Source organism: Suillus discolor (genome assembly GCF_016758755.1).
Source record: "Suillus discolor strain FC423 chromosome Unknown F5147scaffold_16, whole genome shotgun sequence".
Taxonomy (NCBI): Eukaryota; Fungi; Basidiomycota; class Agaricomycetes; order Boletales; family Suillaceae; genus Suillus; species Suillus discolor.
In genome coordinates this window covers 115,965-133,654 of record NW_024541263.1, presented here as the reverse complement: position 1 = coordinate 133,654, position 17,690 = coordinate 115,965, and the positions used below count along the sequence as shown (strand labels likewise).

Genomic DNA, 17,690 nt, shown 5'->3' with positions numbered 1-17,690 from the left:
ACACCAAATATTGATAACATTATCTCGTCGGCGGTCGCGTCTTAACCCTTAGCCCTACCACCACCATGTTGGCCTGTCGCACTCAAACTCGTCTGATCCCCTATTATGATTATTTCTCGTCGTATGGGACTTCACTTGGAAAGTGTGAGCACACTACATATATACATCATCGGAGTCATCACTAGTGCCCTTGAAAGTCAGAACATGGAACTTTGGAGGGGTAAGCCATCACATAACGAAGTTGGAAGAGCAAAATCAAGTAGTCTGTTACGACAAACGGTCATGTGCGACTAGGATAATCTAACAGCGACAACCACGACAGTGGTACCGAGTGCTGAGAGTCGTCGGCCTTTACAGACAAGCAAAGGTTGCGTACTCGAACGTAGCTTGTGGTGGTTAACGAGGGGTTACGCCGAGATGATAGCAGGGTTTACAGACAGTGAGAGGCGTCACTGAAGGTACGAGTCGATGTCGAGCAGGTAGCTTTAGCGGGACAAGGAGTTCAAGGGTAAACCTAGTAAGATTAAAGTAAGGAACGTCTACTTGTAATCTTCGACCTTATATAAGGCTACTCTTCGTATCTAAGCTCAGCCTAAAGCTGGGTTCTAATCTGCTTATCTACATGAGTCAGAGATAGCGTCCATGAGGCGGGCTTCTATCGTAGATAGCGTCCATGCGGTACGCTTCCATCAGAGATAGGATCCACGTGGTATCCTTCTATCGTTATCTAGGGCACCACGAGGCTTGCCTTCTATCTTCTATCAGTCCATGAGGCAACACGAGGCTTGCCTTCTATCTTGATAACATTAATAGGTCTTCTAGACCTATGTCGTCATGTATCGTCACGTGCGGTCCAGACCGCTTATCTAAGCCGGCAGTTGCCGCTTATCATCTATCGTCATCTGTCATCATCTGTCGTCACAGAGCCAGTGATGCCCTGGTATCGTCTATAGAGCTGGTGAGGCTCCGGTGTCGTCTATAGCCATGCGTTCAGCAGAGGGCTGTCTGCCGGTGGGGGACTCGTGCCATGTTACTGTAACATAGTCTAAGCATCCACAATCGTGAGTTCTCAGATTACATGCCAAAATATAGCGCATATATTGACTTTATTTGATCTCGCAGTCTTCTGAGAAGATCTTGTCACTCGAAGTGCTAGACAACCCAAACCCTCCCAAGTGAATTCTCCCTTGGCAGGTAATCTAACGAACTATCTGATGCAGAACTCTGCGCAGCTCACAGTACCTGAAAAGGGAGCCAACGAACTTCTGAACATGGGTGTTGACCATCCTAGACTAGCACAATCTAGGTGTGTCTAAGTTTTCGTTTATCCATGTACGTACATTGCTGACAAGCATCTTTGCTCATTTCTGTGTGCTTGTGCATGCCTATGCCTATCTCAACGTGTCTGCATCTGATGTCTTGCACAATAGGTACAATTTTTCACATTTATAACTATAGCTGATCATTTGTGTAGGAACTTACAATGCACAATACCGGGTATCATCTACACACCAACCCAGCCGCACATGGTGGCCACCTCTGCTGGTCTTACATCATGTCATGTGCGTAATTGTTCTTGTGGTTAGCGCTGGAAGGCTGAGTGTGTGTCTTCAGATCCCATTGCTAAGCGGTCTTATCATCAGATCCGCTGACCATTCGCTGGCTGTCAGGAAAGTAGGATATGGATTGAATCAACTCTCCATGACCCTTCAAAGTCGTTACCGGTTTCAGAATCGATTTCGTGGCAGCTGCCTTCGTCAATGTGGAAGCCATGGCTGCGTCTCCACGAGCAGTAGTCAAGTACAGGAAAGGTAGTCATTGGGTGCATTCGAATTTCGAAGGTGAGGTCTCCTGGTGTCAGTGTAATTTATGAGTCATGACTGACGTGAGCAGCGATTTGAAGATGGGCCCTCTGGTAAAGCCAAACATCAGTTCATTTGCGCTGGAAGTCCAGATGAGATTTTCGTGTTACCGAGAGGTTAGCGAAACTGGAAATATCCAGTCCTGGCATCGATAACAGCAACTGGCGCCCTGGAGGTTGTCATTGGCAATGCGTAGACTATGAGAGCGTGTTCGAGTCATAACTCCGCAACCCATGTGGATAGCAAGCCTGATTCAGAAGGGGTAGATGCAGGTGCTGGTGTACGGTTCATCTCATTGTCGACACTGCTTTTTCTCACTCAGGATGTGTCTTTCTCGTCTGTCTGTCTGTCTCATTTGCAACATTCAAGCCGCTGTCCACTCATCGCATGTTTCGCTCTTGTCGTCGTCCCACTTCTCATTCGCAGTTCGCATTCAAGCTGCTGTCTAATCATTCTCTTGTTGTGGTTGTCATACCGAGTCTCCTTCAGAAGCTTTGGCGCATGTCTGCTCTTAGAGAAGCTTTGGTGCATGTTCCGCTCTTAGATGTACTTTTACTTTCTGCTCATACCATGTAATGCAATACCGAAATGAAATGGTCTTATCAGAATTCATCACCAGATCAGAACGTATAAGTAGTATTGGCATATCAATGCTTCTAAGCTCAAAATCTGCGCTAAGGTACGAGTTACTTACCCAACCTCCGCCGTCTTATCTTCAATCGAGTTTCTCAACCAGATCTTATAAGTTGTTTCCCCAGCCTTCCGCACACTGATACACCTGGTGTACCTTTTGCGACCTTGTGCATCCTGGTCAGTCATTATCAGCCCTTATCCGAGTTGGGGAATTTCAGTGATGGTCAGAGGCCTGATCATACGAGATTGTCCAGTCTATTTACGAGGTGCATCACTCACATTTTCGTTATTCTCCGACACAGAACACAGAACTGAAGTCTTTTGCCTTTTCTTCGATGCTCGTGCTAATACCAGGTTGTCTCTCGAGCGCTTCTGCCCGCGTGTTTTGTTGCCCATGGTGCAAGGATAGTGTCGGCAACACGGCACGGCACATTGACTTTACACTCCGCTAACAACAGTTTCTGATATTTCAAATAACAAATGTTCTACTCCATTTCTGTTAATTCTGATTAACGGAAAATGTTCGTAGTATTACTACCAATGTAACTGAGTAGCCGTTTGATGCATAAGGCTCCCGATTAATTGATATTACAATTTTTGTCTTCAGTCACTTTTTCATCACGCTTGTCACGTGAGGTAGGTAGAATCCGCACGGCTGCTACTAGCCTCAGAGGGGTCCCACCTTTGGAAACCTTTTTTTTTTTGGAAATTTCTGACATTCACAATCAAACTAACGAGTAAGTTTCCAGTACTGCAGACAAGATCCACACTTTGTGGGAGCTCTTGTACGGTTGTGTAACGGGCCACGGTGCAGTGAGAATGAGAAAAAAATGCATGATTGATTGCAAGCGGATGGTTTTTTTCGGGCGAAAGCCCCCGATACTGACCCCAACTGAGCTGCGAGGCCTGCGATTCCTACATCAGTAGGAGTAAATGTGATGCAGCAAAGCGAACTTCGGATCCCCAAATCGTAAGAGCTGCAAAGCAACACATCAAGATGAAGGCGAAGCCAGATGAGGAGACAGTTAAGTAACAAAATAGTAAGGTGTCCGCGTGAGCATAAGTGCGGGCATCTGTGTCAATACAGGCATCCGCGACAATGCATATCCACGCCAGATCAATGCAAGCATCTGCGTCAACGCAGACAACCAGGTACGTGCGGGCATCTGCAGGCATTCGCATCCACGAAAGTACATACACACAACAGCACATGTTGGCAAGGACGGAGCTCTCGCTCGCCACTGGCAAAAGGTGTCATGATGACTTTTTAGATCATCCTTCCCTCTATCAGGATCTCTGATGAGAAACCTGACGAGGGTTCATAACGGTGAACTTTCTACACGAGCATTGAGAGAGCAGTGCAGTAGCACCTTCGAGTGCTCTCTACTCATGGCCAGATTCCCCGCCGGACTTGCCCTCATTGCATGCAGATGCACGCGAGGATCTGAGCCATCAGAGCTCACCGGCCTGAGTTTGTGGCAGAGAAGAACATCTGAAAGGCGCCAGAGCTTGCTGGCCCGGCAATATAGCCTGGGCGCTGCCGGTGATGCGCAGTTCGAAAGAGAGGCAGTCAGCTTATTCTATGTGACCATACACTCGTACCTCGCTTTAGGGTAGAATTCCAATCACTTAGCGCCCCCGTCTGTGGCTTTCAAGATTATAGAATATAGCTCACGAGACTTTGCGACAGAGCCCAAATCGATTTGTAACTTTTCCAGTAAATCGAGAGGAGCTGACGAGAGTAATATGTTACAACAACATCCGTTTTGCCCACCTCGGCATCGCGATGCACTCCCGCACATTTTCAATTCCGCTCATCCAGCTGATTAGACGTTCAAACCCCAGCCCATAACCTCCATGAGGCGCGCTTCCATACTTCCTTAAATCCACGTACCATCCGTATTCTTCTTCCTTGAGCCCATGCCTCCGTATAGCCTCGACCAAATGAGAGGACCTCTCTTCTCTGAGCGACCCACCCACGAGCTCACCGATGGAAGGAACTAGAAGATCAAAGCACGCTACAGTCTGCCCGTCATCATTAGCTCGCATATAGAATGGTTTCAGGGAAGTTGGGTAGTCTGTGACAAACACAGGGCCGCCAACAAGTCGTTCCGAAACCCAGCGCTCGTGCTCGCTTTGCAATGCTCTCCCCCACGCAGGCTCGAATTCGAATCCGACTCGAGAAGAAGCATGGTAGTTCTGCAGCTCATTTACAGCATCAGTATATGATATGCGTGTCCAGGGGATTCCTGGGCGCGATGCATCTTCCAGAGTTTTGAGTTTTGCTTCGTCGCCATCTTTCCAAAGGAGGGCGTGTTCTGATCGACACTGGAGGACATTTTTGAGAGACTCCTCGACCACATCACATATGTTCCCGACGTGGTTAATAAATGCCCATTCAGCTTCGAGCATCCAGAATTCGGCGAGGTGCCTATTTGTTTGGGAACGTTCTGCCCGGAAGCAAGGAGAGAGGGTGTAAACCCGAGACAGGGAAGCAGCAAGGGCCTCTAGATGAAGTTGCGAAGATACAGTAAGATATGCAGGCTGGGAGAAGAACTCGGCTTGTGCGCTTGGATCGGGCGATTGCCTTGAAGGAGGGGCGGAAGAAGCGGGCGAGACACGAAACGTTTCACCACCGCCCTCGCAATCGTTTGAAGTCAGAATGGGCGTGTGCACGTAATGGAAGTCTTGGGCCTGGGTTCGGATGTGTCAACAACAGGGCGGACGATGGGATTTCCATTAGCACCTCATAATAACTATGTAGCATCCGAAGGACAGAGTCACGTAGACGGAGCATAGCAGCATTGATATCTGTTCGGGCCCTCAGATGAGCATTGTCCCTCAGAAACTCCACAGGTAAGGCTTGCTTCTGGATAGGGTAGGCCTTCAAAGAGTTTCAATTGACAACCTTTTACGCATCAATAACACGTACCTCTGGGTTACATTCGCCCAAGATATCAACCGCCTCAACTTGCAGTTCATATGATTGTCCACGGCCCATACTTTGAACCAGATTGCCACAGATGCGGACACTGGCGCCATTGGTTAAGCTGAGGGACAGTATTATAGACCTCTATGTTCAGAAATGCCTTGGGAACATACTTGTGTGGGGTAGCACCTGGCTTCAAGACTGCTTGCAGGCCGGAAGCACAACTTCCATCATTAATCACCGCGAAAGTGACATTTTTCTGTCTTCGTACAGATTTGATCCAACCACTTAATTGTACTTCAACTGCCTGGCCAGTCGGTGGCAAGGAAGACAACAGCTGTCGGATCGTTGGCGGCAACGACGTTGAAGCTGTCGCAAAACGGCGCAGGAGCATGGAAGAAGAAACTTGCACAGCCACACGTATCTTCGAAACCATTTTTGTTGTGATCTTGGTATGGTCTGCAAAATGACTCAAAGCCACACGGGAAACCTGGCAGGATAACTCATAAATAACTGATACAAACCGAGCGAATGTGTAGCTCGGTGCAATATTTTAGCATTAGCAAAAAAACAGAAACACGATATACAGATGTGACAATGCAATACGAGCATGATATTTTCAGGACTGAACCATCAGAAACCCCTTCCTCGTCCCCTTCCCCTTCCTCGGCTACGCCCGCGGTCAACTAACCCCCCTCTTGCACGGCCCCTTCCGCGTGCATCATCCTTTTTCCTGCCTTTGGGTTTTGGTGCGTCATCCACTAATAGAGTATCAAGAGGGAGGGCATCGGGAAGCACGAAGTAGCGGATATTGTTGCCGCGGATAGATAGGGAATCGAGGGATGTTGGGTCCCGATTACGGGCTGTCATTTTGACAGTTTTGAGGTGGGTATTCATCTGCATATCTACACCTGTAAAAATAATTTAGATGTTGTAAAGTATTAGTTTTGTTCAGATCTGACACACCAGTAATTGTGCCATGGACTACAGAACCGTTCTTGAGCTCAATAGTCACGGTCTCATTATTGAGTTTCATCAAGAATCTGATGAAAACAAGGGTCAGCGCCCGATCTTTGTAATGCACAAAATGAAAGTTATCTTGAAAACGTCAGACCAAGACGAAAGAAACGCCTGCAGTATTCACCTTACGAGCTTCATGGTGGATTACGTCGATCCTGCAGCTGTAGTACTGTCTGAGGCTGATCGAGTGTCGAGTCGGCGCCCCTGTTGACTCTTGTTTGTGTGGTGGATCGTCGGCGGTTGCATAATACATTTTTCATAGTCCGCTGTACGCGAGGGAACGTGCTGACTAATCACATCAGCCACGACGAATTCGAGAAGATTCAATAATGACGTTGGCTTTGCCCGTCATACATTTATATAATTGTTGATTTGATTATAATCTGTGAAACTGGTATTCTCCGAATTACTAATTGATGTAATATCAATGGTTACTAGTATGTTTCCCTAGAGAAGCTCGCTGTCTTGGGAAACTCATTAGTGTTTGTTCTTATTTTGAATCTTCATATCGCCGCATGCCCGTTGCTCCGAACAGTAATTCGGCCCCTGCTGGTACGTATACCAAAGAACACTGAATATATATCTTGTGGGCTGAGTCACTGCGAGTGAAAAGCCAATTCATTTTACCGGCCTGACTAGCTCATTTTCACGAGCTCGTTGCAAGTGGCAACTCCCGCCTCCGCCCATCGCTATAAGAACAGTGCTGAGGATTTATTGCATAGTACCGAACAGAGTCTCTGGGAGTTACTAATGACTTTGTCCATGAGGACGTTCGTCGCCGCTGCAGTCGGTATACTTTCTGCAGCTACTTCTGCCAATGCTATCACGAACGGTGTTGGTAAACTGCCTGGTCTGTTTCTCAGTTCTTGCCGATGCGATGATGAAGTTCATTGACGTGTTTGATGCAGTGATGGGTTACAATGGTACGTATCATTGTTAAGAGTGCAGGAGCTCACCATTGACAATTAGCCCCTATGGCTATCAGCTTGGAACGCCTTTGCGGTAAGTGAAATTCTCAACCAAGAACAGTGACCTCATCGTAGTATTCGATAGTGCAACGTCAATGACACTCTCATCATACAGACTGCGAAATACATGAAGGAGTATGGCCTCCTGGTTAGTATCGTTGGCACATCTAATTCAGACAACTTTCACTGGTTTACTTCGTTGTAGGATATTGGCTATAACCACGTCAATCTTGACGATTGCTGGGCTATGAAGAATCGTAGCTCTACTGGCGAGGTCATGTCGGGTTGGTTTTTGTTAAAAATCGAATACATGTGCTAATCAACCCACATCAAAGATAGCATCAGGTTTCCAAGCATGAAAAAACTCACAGATCAGCTCCATGCTCTTGGTTTGTACGTGAACATGTATTGTCCGTACTACAACACCATTCACATATGCCTCCTAGCCACGCAGGCATTGTGTGAAGGTTACCTCTGACGAAAAGATACTTTCTCACTGTCAGTCTTAGTATTCCGACTCTGGCTGGTTTACCTGCGCTGGATATCCTGGCTCCTTCATGCATGAGGAACAAGACGCAATGACCTTTCAATCCTGGGGTTTCGACTTCCTCAAGTGAGCACTACTCATAATGATGACTAGAAGGTTACTAACAACTCAATTTAGATATGATAACTGCGCCAGTAAGCATATCAGTGACCAGGAGCTACCAGCCAATGCTGACCATTTTCGTTCCAGTTCCATTCGATGATATCATCCGAGAGGGCATGGTCGGAAGTGGGTAGAAGTCCTCGCACCGTAGTTCATTTCCTAAACATTTTGAGCTATAGAGTACCAGCGCATGGCAGACGCTCTCGCTGCGGTAGCGAAGAAGACTGGCACTACCCTAATATTCAGTCTGTGTGAGTGGGGCTGGGTAAGTCTCATCTTTTGTACTCATTTTTATTGCATCTCACGTATCCGACGATCTTCTTAGAGTCATGTTTGGTTGTGAGTATCAATCTCATCCTGACAATCACTGTCTCACAGGAAAAGTATAGGTGGGGTGCCCAAATTTCTCACAGTTGGAGAGTTCGGCACCTATCATTTAAACTCTGGCGACAAACTGACCAGAAATATGCTTAGATTGATAATGACATTGCGCCTCAATGGAACTCGCTTTCTAGTATCATCAACTCGTCAGTCACTGCTTCACGAGACCTTCTTCTCCTAATATTCAATACAGCGTGTCGTTCATTACTCAAGCTACTGACCACTATGGGCGCAATGATCTCGACATGGTAGGTACAGCCGAAGGTCTCGTTTTTAATAGTACTTAGTATATCATTCAAATGACAGCTCGAAATAGGCAATGGAGACCTCACGTACGACGAAGCAAAAACCCACTTTACTGTGTGGGCTCTTGTTAAGGCCCCCCTGCTCATTGGCACCAACGTGGGTACTTCATTCCTTCCCAACAATGCAGCTCTCCAGCGCTCCTCACGTTTAGCTTGCCACCATAAGCCAGGAAATGCTCAGTATCCTGAAGAATCAAGAAATCATCGCAGTTAACCAGGACCCCATCTATGGCACTAGCATCTCGCCCTTCCGCTGGGGCAACAATGTACGTTATTACCTTCTTGGTGTTTTTTTGTCATACACATCCTTGGCTGAACAGCCTGACTGGACCTACGATGCAACACACCCTGCTCAATACTGGAGTGGTCCCAGTGAGAAAGGAACGGTTTTCATGCTTGTACGTCATCTCAGAACCTCGGTATCATAATCATTTCAATAATGATCTACTCCAGATTAACACTTTGGACGAACCGGCTAACCTGTCTTTCAACCTCACCGAGTCTCCTTGGATTCGCGCCGGCATCCAGTATTCCGTCCGGGTAGGCCCTCCCACACCACGTGGCACTTCGCAGTCATTATTAATCATTTTTTTTGGGATAGGATTTGTGGACGCACACGAACAATGGCACCGCTGTGCGTAGCTTCACGGCCATGAATGTCCCCGCGCATGGTGTAGTGGCGCTATTGCTCAATGAGGATGGGAATGAACCCGCTGGGTTGGTGCCACCCTGTGCTGGCGAGGCTCTTTCACAATGCACTGCTCAGGATGGGACGAAATACTCATGAGCCGCGTCTAGTCTTACCTCTGACTCAGGAAGTAGCCGCAATGAATATTTATTCGTTTTATCGTTGCGGTCTGTTGTCGATACAGTATCACAGTCACTTTGGTTTGGTTAACTCAGCGTGTCTACATATATTTCTCGACTTGAAAATTCAACGAAAAATTCGAAGGATCGAACCACGCGGATTTGCTAGAGTTGTTGGCTGATATGTCGGTCCTACAATTCTATAATTATTCAAATGAAAGGAATCTACAAAACGAGATTGGAGATCACCCCGAGAACCAAGAGCAATTTTGAAAGCCAGCCCTGCTGCTGTGTGGCTTGTTACGATGTGTCTAACGTATACCAAGCACAATCGGCCGTCGTACCCATTGCTTAGAGTGTTGGGGGAACCATCCGCGAGTCCAGTACCGACAGTATACCTTCATATGTGGCTTCTATGGTCTGGAGGTACTCCTCCATGTTCTGATCTTGCATGTTGCCAGCGGGTACATCCAACGTAAACGATGGCTTGAAGCGGAGATAACCAGAATACTCGGGGATATCAGCGTCTAGGGATAGCGGAATTCCTCCCTGTCAGACACAATGTATCAATATATGACGAGCCAGAACCTGAGATTCAGACATACTGCCACAGAAGTGAGATATGTCCAAGCTCGCGCGGCATTGGGCGTGTTATAACCACCTAAAGCCTAGGATGGTATGCGGGAAGATGTTCTGATAAGTAGCACCATACCTCCGCCAAGTAACATTTTTTTCCCTTGCCATTCGTGGATGATGCGATGTATGCACCAGCCGAGCGAGCCTTCGCCACCTAAGGACCAGTTGAAGGTTGCCATGGGATCGCCCGCTAGGCCATCTAAGCCACACTGAACTATAATGAAATCAGGTCGAAAGATGTCCTTGACATGTTCGATGATAGGCCAAATGCGGAGGAATGTTTTGTTGGATGCACCAGCTTTGAGTGGCACTGATAAAGTGAAAGGATCGAAGGCCGGATCATCGACGTCCGGAAGGGAAGCGAGGGGAGAAAGAGGGAAAAATCCTGGAGCTGCGTGATGGATAGATAGTGTCTGAAAATAATTATTTGGGTCATATATTGTCAACGACTCGAGGTGCACGCACAAGAACTTGAGCAGCAGTTGTGGAACCAGGTTTGTGAAAAGCTTGTGACACTGCATCTGAAAAATGAAGGTCAAGGTCGAGATACATCACACGTGGTTTCTTCAACGGGTGCGGATGTGTAGAAAGTATTGTTCGTTTGAGAAAAAGAATAGCGAGAACGCAATCAGCTACGTAACAAAAACCTGAAGCCCGTGCTTTTTTGGCGTGATGTCTGTATATGATGACACTGAGATTGCAAGGAAGGTTCGCTATGAACTAAGCGAGCACTTGCCTTCCGCCATCCCAGCAGATGGCTACGTCCGAACTATCGTCTCTAATCACAGCCGCTCCAGTCAAGGTAGCTCCAGCGACTAGTGTGATGTAGTCTTTGATTCCATGAAACATGGGGCAGTCCTACATAGTGATACACTGACAGGTCGCGAAACGACAAAATCTGTTTGATATACGCACGTCTTCAAGCCCAAACTCTGAAGCTTCTAGCAGGTTCTGCGCATCGCTTGATTGATTCATGACGTATTCGAGATAGTCACGAGTATGGTAAGCCAAGAGCTCCTTCTTGCCAGCAGGCCGTGGTCGCACAACCAGGAATCGTTGGGACTCTTGACCAGTGCATGTTGCCAGAAGTCCATATGCGTGAACGAGTGAATAGACGAGGAGAGAACGGTTTCTATTGGAGGGTAGACGTGAAGATATCTGCCACGGTGGTGCAGAATACGCGAGAGAATGGATTAGACATCACTTGATATGGATTCGTAGGTACTCGTGCTCACTTTGACTAGGTCTTCTGAGAAGATGTAGGCCACGGGTCTAGCATGCAACCCAGTAGATTCGACGGGGGAGTCCATCATTGAGTCTAGTCTGTCACGGCGGCACGTCACGGTAGTCACGTACCTGGCAGTCGGCAAAATGAGTGTAAATACTGCTTCAATCTTCTTTCTTACATGGATTTTTCATCAACGACACCAATTGAGAGTAATATCCAGCCTATATGTCACGGTATACGAGCAAGTACACCCTTTTCGTACGTAGAATGACCGATTGAGATATGTACAATTCAAACGCTGTGACTATTAGCACCTTGTTAATGCAGATTTTGTACCCTTTCGATACGATAATACGAAGGGATTGACATGATAACCCAATTAAACTCAGTTGTGAGGTCACTGGTTAGGCTTCATTAGTAGACAGTGCCCTCCGCAAGAACTGGATCGATTCCTCCTCCTGCCGACCAAATATTTCAAGAGCTTCTTTGATCTTTCGAGAGGTTTCTGCATCTTTTGGAAGTGCAATTTGCAGGGCAGCTGCGTTGTTGGACAGATAGTCGACATCAAACACTGTATTTCAAACTTAAGATTGTGGTTTGAAATCGAAAATCCAACAAACAAACCAGACTTTTCTTCGATCACTTTCAATGTGACAGCGGCCAACTCATCATCTGATCTTCCGGGAGCAACAGCGAGCAGAGCGAGAACCCTGTCTGAAATTGTCAAATGATGTGGACGAAGTCTTGCTAGAGCAACAGCCTGCAAAAGTGATACGCATGAACTTGCAGGAGTTCGTCAATCTCAATGCTCACCTCGTCTACTGTAATGATACTGGTTGCACAAAGCAGGTTGAGTGGATTATACTTTCAGGGGTAAGTACAAATTTACCTCGCTGGCATTACAGTCGTGCTAATTTGTCTCTCCTTGAAGGCTTGTATGATGGAGTATATGATCGGTGACATAGGATGCTGCCGAACGGGGTCGCTGTATTCAATGTATGAGGAGGAACCTTCAGGAAAGTGTACTCGTAATTCTGGAGGCTTTGATTAGATCTCACCTATAGAACCAAGTCTGGAAAGCCTACCATTGAAGTAAGGTGCAATATAGAGACATCCCGCCTGCGATGCTGCCATAGCCTGCGGGACAGAGAACAAACAAGTTGCGAGTGTACGTATGCCACTTTCCTCTAGCTCCTTACACGCAAGGATACTTTCAGGAGTGGCTGGTATTTTTATACATACCCTATCTCTGTGAGAAGCACTATCAGTCTGCCTTCTAAAAGATGAACTAGAATGTTCTACCCACCTAGATATGCCGTGTTTGCCAAAGACACCGATAAGAGCCTTTGCGTGTGCAACGGTGGCATCTTTGTCGTATGCTGTGCGAGGGGATGTCTGTACGAGAACCCTACCCGTCTTGTCCAGATAAGGAATAACTTTGCTAGCTAGAAGGATAGTCTAGATGACAGAATTTCGAGTTGATTGATGTGCACTGTGATCCCAATCATACATACCACGAGGTCGAGCACCTTCAAAATACCATCCTCTGTTGATATGTCGATTGCGGCGTCTTGAACATACTGAGACACAAGGGGTTCCAGGTTCACGTCCCACTGTGCTTGTAACTGGCCATTGACAATCGCCTGGTTAGATGTCATGGAATGAAACGTCGTCGAGACAGACAAGGATTCAGCTGCCTTGGCATCCATTGAATCGATGTCCACAAGAACCCCTAGGGCTTGTATCTGCGACAGTAAGGTATTCGCCATGATAGCAATTTGATAGAATCAGTGAGTATCAAGGTTGATCTCGAAGTGCCTCCGAGTGTATCCCAAACCCCGTGTACATATTATTACGTACCGGTCACGAGCAAATCGGACATGCACTTTTTACCGTCTCTTTCGTACCCGTTATTGCCCACTACAAGGAGAACGTTTCTCACAACCCTTGGCGCTGGCCAATGCTAGTGGGAGATGTCTACCAAGTGTGTCCATTGCAAGTACTTCCCTCTTTATCTTTGGAAAGCATTCCGCGTCTCATTGCCCTGGTCTCTGCAAGATCAACCTGAATGTGGTGGTCCATGATGTGAATGTCGCTCATAGTGTAACGGAAACGGACTGCAAGGGGAACCCAAGGCCAGACCTAGGCTACGTCTATCGAGGACAGACTACGACATGCGCGTCGCGCGAAGCTACGAGCCAGGACTCCTGCCACCGCGCCAGGACACCTGCTACTGCGCCCGGACCTACCCAAGTCTGATGGGACGCCCCGCTCCGATAGTGTAACTCTGTATCCAGAAGAATATACTTCGCCTGCTCCCGGGATGATACATAGGAGACCGGAGCCCGCCGTACGAAAAATCCAGCAGATAGATTCCATGGGTTATGATGGGTTCCATGGAGTTACGAAAGATGTCGGTAGTTGCTGGCAGGCCCTGTTTCAAGGGTAACTATCGTGACATCCTAATACCATGATGTCGCGCACCGTCACGGACCACGGTAGCTTCATGGACACGTGGGAAGTTAGGAACATCGTTTTCATGACGAGAGCAATATTAATGGGTACCGGGAGACCCCAAGTTGGAAGAGGCCAAATCATTAGCCGGACCGCCCAAGTGACCGAATTCACCGGAAGTTTTCATAGACAGGCTGGACCGTCACCAGTCTAACCGGAAGTGGCTACAATCAAACACCTCCATTGATTATATTACTATATAGTTGCGGCTTCAGAAGCTTCAAATTGAAGGAAGTTGCCTGTCGCACCTGTCGCTACTAGTTACTAGTAGTACTCACTGGCAATTAGCTTTGACAGAATGAATTTCACAGGCTAAAATCAATTACTCAAGTCAAGCTTTAACAAGTTCGGGGAGAACGTTTTGCACGAGCGAGTCCTGTGCACGGTCCTCCCACTTGAATTCTATGTGCGTTCCACCGCGCCAAACGCCGGTCTTCCCCCGACATTATGACCATCCATTGACTCTTATATAAAAAGGCATCTGGGCAGCTACGTATATCCTATCAATTGGGTTGCAAGATGCTATCCAGCCTTCTGAGTTGTGGTGTCCTTGCAAGCGCTATTTTCGCGAGTTGTGCCGCCACCGTGACGACTGTCAGTGTTGATGGCACAGCTGCCCACAGCATTCCGCCTCTGCTTTGTGAGTTGAGATATTTACCTGTGACCCTAAGTATTTTGCGTTAACATACTGCTCAGTTGGACAGATGTTCGAGGCAAGTCAATAGTGATGAAATTCGTGCTTCTTTTCTGATATGCAACATATCGGTGACTCGTAGGATATCAGTGTACGTTTCCTGTAATGTACTGTGACCTATTAATCATTTCTTCCCTCATTGTAGTATGTAAGTGCATATCATCATGGTCAAGATAATTTATAAGTGTTTTTAAAATAACGTTTACCCTCTTGCGCAGAGCGGTGATGGTGGTATCTATGCCGAGTGTCAGTGCTTCATCGAATTTACGCTCCTGGCATGCTTCTGAGGTTCTTTTTCAAGTGCTTCAAAACCGCGCCTTCCAGCAGGTGAAACCAAGTAGGATTCACGTAGCTATATTTTTCGAACTGTAATCCTTGACACGTATCTAGATATAATTGATGCTCTCTTCGGCTGGGCTCCAATCAACGGCGCATCCATCAATGTTATTGCTGACCCCATCCCGCTCTCCGGTGCCCTGCCCAACTCCCTTGAGCTCACCATCCCATCTGGCTCCTTAGGTCAAGTAGGATTCGGCAATGAGGGCTATTGGGGTATGTCCAATTAACCTGGGGACTTGTACATCGAGTTCATTGTTTTCCCTCTAGGCATAAACGTCAACGCCTCTTGGACTTACAACGCCTCTTTCTACTACAGATTTCCTAGGGCATCCAACTTTTCAGGAAAACTCACTGTCATGCTCCAGTCTTCTATTGGTGTAGTCTATGCAAATGCCTCCGTCCCTGTCTCCGGCTCTACCACAGCCTGGATGCAGGTCATGGTGCATCTCACTCCTACCTCGAGCCCTGTGTCAACTACCAATATCTTCACGGTCACAGTCGATGGTGCCAGCGCAATTGGAGAGACGATCAACTTCGCAATGTTCTCTCTCTTCCCTCCGACATTCAAGGGCAGGGTCAATGGCCTGCGCATGGACATTGCACAGGCATGTTTTCATCTAGAGTTGAAGTAACATGTTCTGACAGCAGCACGCAGACATTGTATGACATGAAACCTTCTTTTTTCCGTTTTCCTGGTGGTAATAACTTAGTAGGCTTTATATAGCGCCATATTTATTTACGTTAACGATCTTTTCAGGAGGTAAACATAAATATTGGCCGGCCTATTGTGGACTCGATCATTAACGCAACACTAGGGCCAAAGCTTTTCTACACGCTGGCAATGGAATGCGACGGTAGGCAACCTCACTGACCGTCCAGGACGCATGGGTAACTGGGGATACATCAACACCGAGTCCGTGCCATTCTCACGACTTTGACTCCGCCACCGATAACAAATTTCCCCCTTTTGCAGCGGTCTCGGTCTTCTCGAGTACTTGTATCTCTGCGAAGATATGGAAATGGAGCCCATTATGGCTGTATGGGCAGGTATATAACAGGCGTGCATATCATATTGTTTGCATGCTTATTTCGCGCACAGGGTACTCACTCGACGGGGCCAGCCTCCCTGAGAACGATCTTGCGCCATACATCCAACAGGCAATCGACCAGATTAATTTTGTCATCGGTAATCCAGCCACGAGTAAACCAGCTGCCCTGCGTGCATCTCTTGGCCACCCAGAACCATTCCATCTGCAGTATGTGGAAATTGGAAATGAAGACTTCCTTGCATCAGAATCGTGAGTTCCTTATTTAAAATTAACGGATGAATGAGGATGTCAATGATGCACCACAAGGTATATGTACCGCTGGAAAGATTTCGCGGAACACTTGGAGGCTACATTCCCTCATCTGAGTGAGCACTACACTGCTGCGCAGGAACTTGCCTCTGACTGATATATTTCTTTGTAGAGTTCATCGCGACCTCGCACCCCTTCAATCACACCCTTGATCCAATCCCAAAGCAGTACGATAACCACGTGTACCAGACACCTGGCTGGTTCGCAGAAAACGCGTTCTACTACGATTCTGCTGAGGTTCGTACGCTTTGCATTCGCCCTACATCATAATGGGAACCTGGCTGACACGGCCGAAAGCGCAATGGCACTTACTACTTTGAGGGTGAATATGCTGTTGTATCAACTAACGCCAGCGATCTCTTTGGAAAACCCTTCAACGGTCGCCTCGTATACCCTAATATGCAAGGTGTGTGCTCTCTCGTGGTTGTGAACCGTACCTGACGCCAGGACAGGTTCTGTAGGGGAGGCCGCATTCATGACCGGTCTCGAGCGTAACAGTGACATTGTATTCGCTGCGTCGTATGCTCCCTTGTTAATGGTGAGCTGACTTTCGATTCTGCAACCAGAGTGAACACTAATAAACGCACTTTAGAACACTGCTAACTATCAGTGGTCACCCAACCTTATTGCGTTTGAGTGAGTCGCTCAAAACAGTTGAAGATATATATCAGATTCATGTCCTTTTAGCGCGTCACACGTGTATCCATCAACCAGCTTTTATACACAACAGGTAGTGATATTTGATATCTGAGTATAACTGCGTCCCTCAAACATCTGCTGCAGCTCTTCAGTCTCAACCGTGGGACCGAATATTTCCCAAGCACCTTGCCTCTTGAAAATGGCACACTCTACTGGAGTGTCACGCGTGATGCACCCACCAACACGGTTATCATCAAGGTACTAAGGCTCTACTTATTTTGTTGGTTGTGACGATTCATATTTTATCAAGATTGCCAACACGGGCGTGACAGCTGAAGAAATGTTATTCGAGCTTCCCTTCAAAAGTGTTCACAGCACTGGCAATGCGACAGTGCTCTCAGGCTCTGCCACTGCAAACAACTCGCCCGAGACTCCCAACGCTGTCATGCCGGTCATTTCACAAATTAAAACTGGCAAGAGTTTCTCATACACTGCCGCAGCGTACAGTGTCAACGTGCTGCGGGTAGAGGCGAAGTAGGGATAGAGTATCACTCGGTGACATATGCAATAAATCAGGAATATTTCGTATGGACCGTATCATATGAAGACCGCTGCCTATACCCCAGCACCCACTCCCTCCCAGCTCCTACTACAATAGGAAGTATGGATGATATTATGTTCTATGTTGTAGTACATAGAGTCAGACACTAATAAAAAGTTGTTCGTTC

At 47.2% G+C, this 17,690-nt stretch overlaps 7 protein-coding genes across 7 annotated transcripts; 2 read left to right on the top strand and 5 right to left on the bottom strand.

Moving 5' to 3' along the window:
* Positions 1–3,400: 3,400 nt before the first annotated feature.
* F5147DRAFT_684822 (uncharacterized protein) lies at positions 3,401–4,047 on the bottom strand. The gene has a single exon (XM_041436637.1). It carries the CDS (start codon positions 3,705–3,707, stop codon positions 3,411–3,413), a length of 297 nt encoding a protein of 98 aa, XP_041294988.1. The 5' UTR covers positions 3,708–4,047; the 3' UTR covers positions 3,401–3,410.
* A 14-nt stretch (positions 4,048–4,061) lies between these two features.
* On the bottom strand, positions 4,062–5,877 carry F5147DRAFT_684819 (uncharacterized protein). Its single transcript, XM_041436636.1, has 4 exons — positions 5,598–5,877; positions 5,428–5,545; positions 5,242–5,379; positions 4,062–5,189 (listed from the first exon to the last, which is right to left on the bottom strand). The coding sequence occupies exons 1-4, from the start codon at positions 5,858–5,860 to the stop codon at positions 4,245–4,247; spliced, it is 1,464 nt and encodes a 487-aa protein (XP_041294987.1). The 5' UTR covers positions 5,861–5,877; the 3' UTR covers positions 4,062–4,244.
* A 64-nt stretch (positions 5,878–5,941) lies between these two features.
* On the bottom strand, positions 5,942–6,750 carry F5147DRAFT_684817 (Sm-like ribonucleoprotein). The gene is made up of 3 exons (XM_041436635.1): positions 6,569–6,750; positions 6,391–6,467; positions 5,942–6,335 (listed from the first exon to the last, which is right to left on the bottom strand). The coding sequence occupies exons 1-3, from the start codon at positions 6,580–6,582 to the stop codon at positions 6,058–6,060; spliced, it is 369 nt and encodes a 122-aa protein (XP_041294986.1). The 5' UTR covers positions 6,583–6,750; the 3' UTR covers positions 5,942–6,057.
* Positions 6,751–6,959: 209 nt separating this feature from the next.
* On the top strand, positions 6,960–9,745 carry F5147DRAFT_835531 (glycoside hydrolase family 27 protein; the record flags this gene model as incomplete). The annotated part of the gene is made up of 21 exons (XM_041443969.1): positions 6,960–6,996; positions 7,109–7,294; positions 7,353–7,367; positions 7,430–7,446; positions 7,498–7,560; positions 7,618–7,696; positions 7,748–7,805; positions 7,859–7,871; positions 7,922–8,025; positions 8,077–8,093; positions 8,149–8,187; positions 8,241–8,326; positions 8,387–8,400; positions 8,451–8,481; positions 8,536–8,588; positions 8,636–8,690; positions 8,749–8,844; positions 8,900–9,013; positions 9,068–9,145; positions 9,201–9,287; positions 9,349–9,745. The coding sequence occupies 21 exons, from the start codon at positions 6,960–6,962 to the stop codon at positions 9,532–9,534; spliced, it is 1,428 nt and encodes a 475-aa protein (XP_041294985.1). The 3' UTR covers positions 9,535–9,745.
* On the bottom strand, positions 9,731–11,510 carry F5147DRAFT_684811 (uncharacterized protein). The gene is made up of 7 exons (XM_041436634.1): positions 11,426–11,510; positions 11,106–11,348; positions 10,927–11,048; positions 10,656–10,866; positions 10,267–10,603; positions 10,160–10,215; positions 9,731–10,103 (listed from the first exon to the last, which is right to left on the bottom strand). Exons 1-7 carry the CDS (start codon positions 11,501–11,503, stop codon positions 9,906–9,908), a joined length of 1,245 nt encoding a protein of 414 aa, XP_041294984.1. The 5' UTR covers positions 11,504–11,510; the 3' UTR covers positions 9,731–9,905.
* Positions 11,511–11,621: 111 nt separating this feature from the next.
* On the bottom strand, positions 11,622–13,633 carry F5147DRAFT_684807 (uncharacterized protein). The gene is made up of 7 exons (XM_041436633.1): positions 12,933–13,633; positions 12,725–12,876; positions 12,504–12,667; positions 12,308–12,452; positions 12,232–12,250; positions 12,043–12,178; positions 11,622–11,989 (listed from the first exon to the last, which is right to left on the bottom strand). Exons 1-7 carry the CDS (start codon positions 13,185–13,187, stop codon positions 11,823–11,825), a joined length of 1,038 nt encoding a protein of 345 aa, XP_041294983.1. The 5' UTR covers positions 13,188–13,633; the 3' UTR covers positions 11,622–11,822.
* Positions 13,634–14,451: 818 nt separating this feature from the next.
* F5147DRAFT_573009 (glycoside hydrolase family 51 protein) lies at positions 14,452–17,500 on the top strand (the record flags this gene model as incomplete). The annotated part of the gene is made up of 18 exons (XM_041431129.1): positions 14,452–14,572; positions 14,629–14,656; positions 14,847–14,872; positions 14,928–14,963; positions 15,017–15,178; positions 15,233–15,587; positions 15,611–15,674; positions 15,781–15,878; positions 15,939–16,012; positions 16,065–16,263; positions 16,321–16,379; positions 16,436–16,560; positions 16,621–16,729; positions 16,776–16,861; positions 16,916–16,959; positions 17,011–17,053; positions 17,107–17,220; positions 17,273–17,500. The coding sequence occupies 18 exons, from the start codon at positions 14,452–14,454 to the stop codon at positions 17,498–17,500; spliced, it is 1,971 nt and encodes a 656-aa protein (XP_041294982.1).
* Between the last annotated feature and the right edge of the window lie 190 nt (positions 17,501–17,690).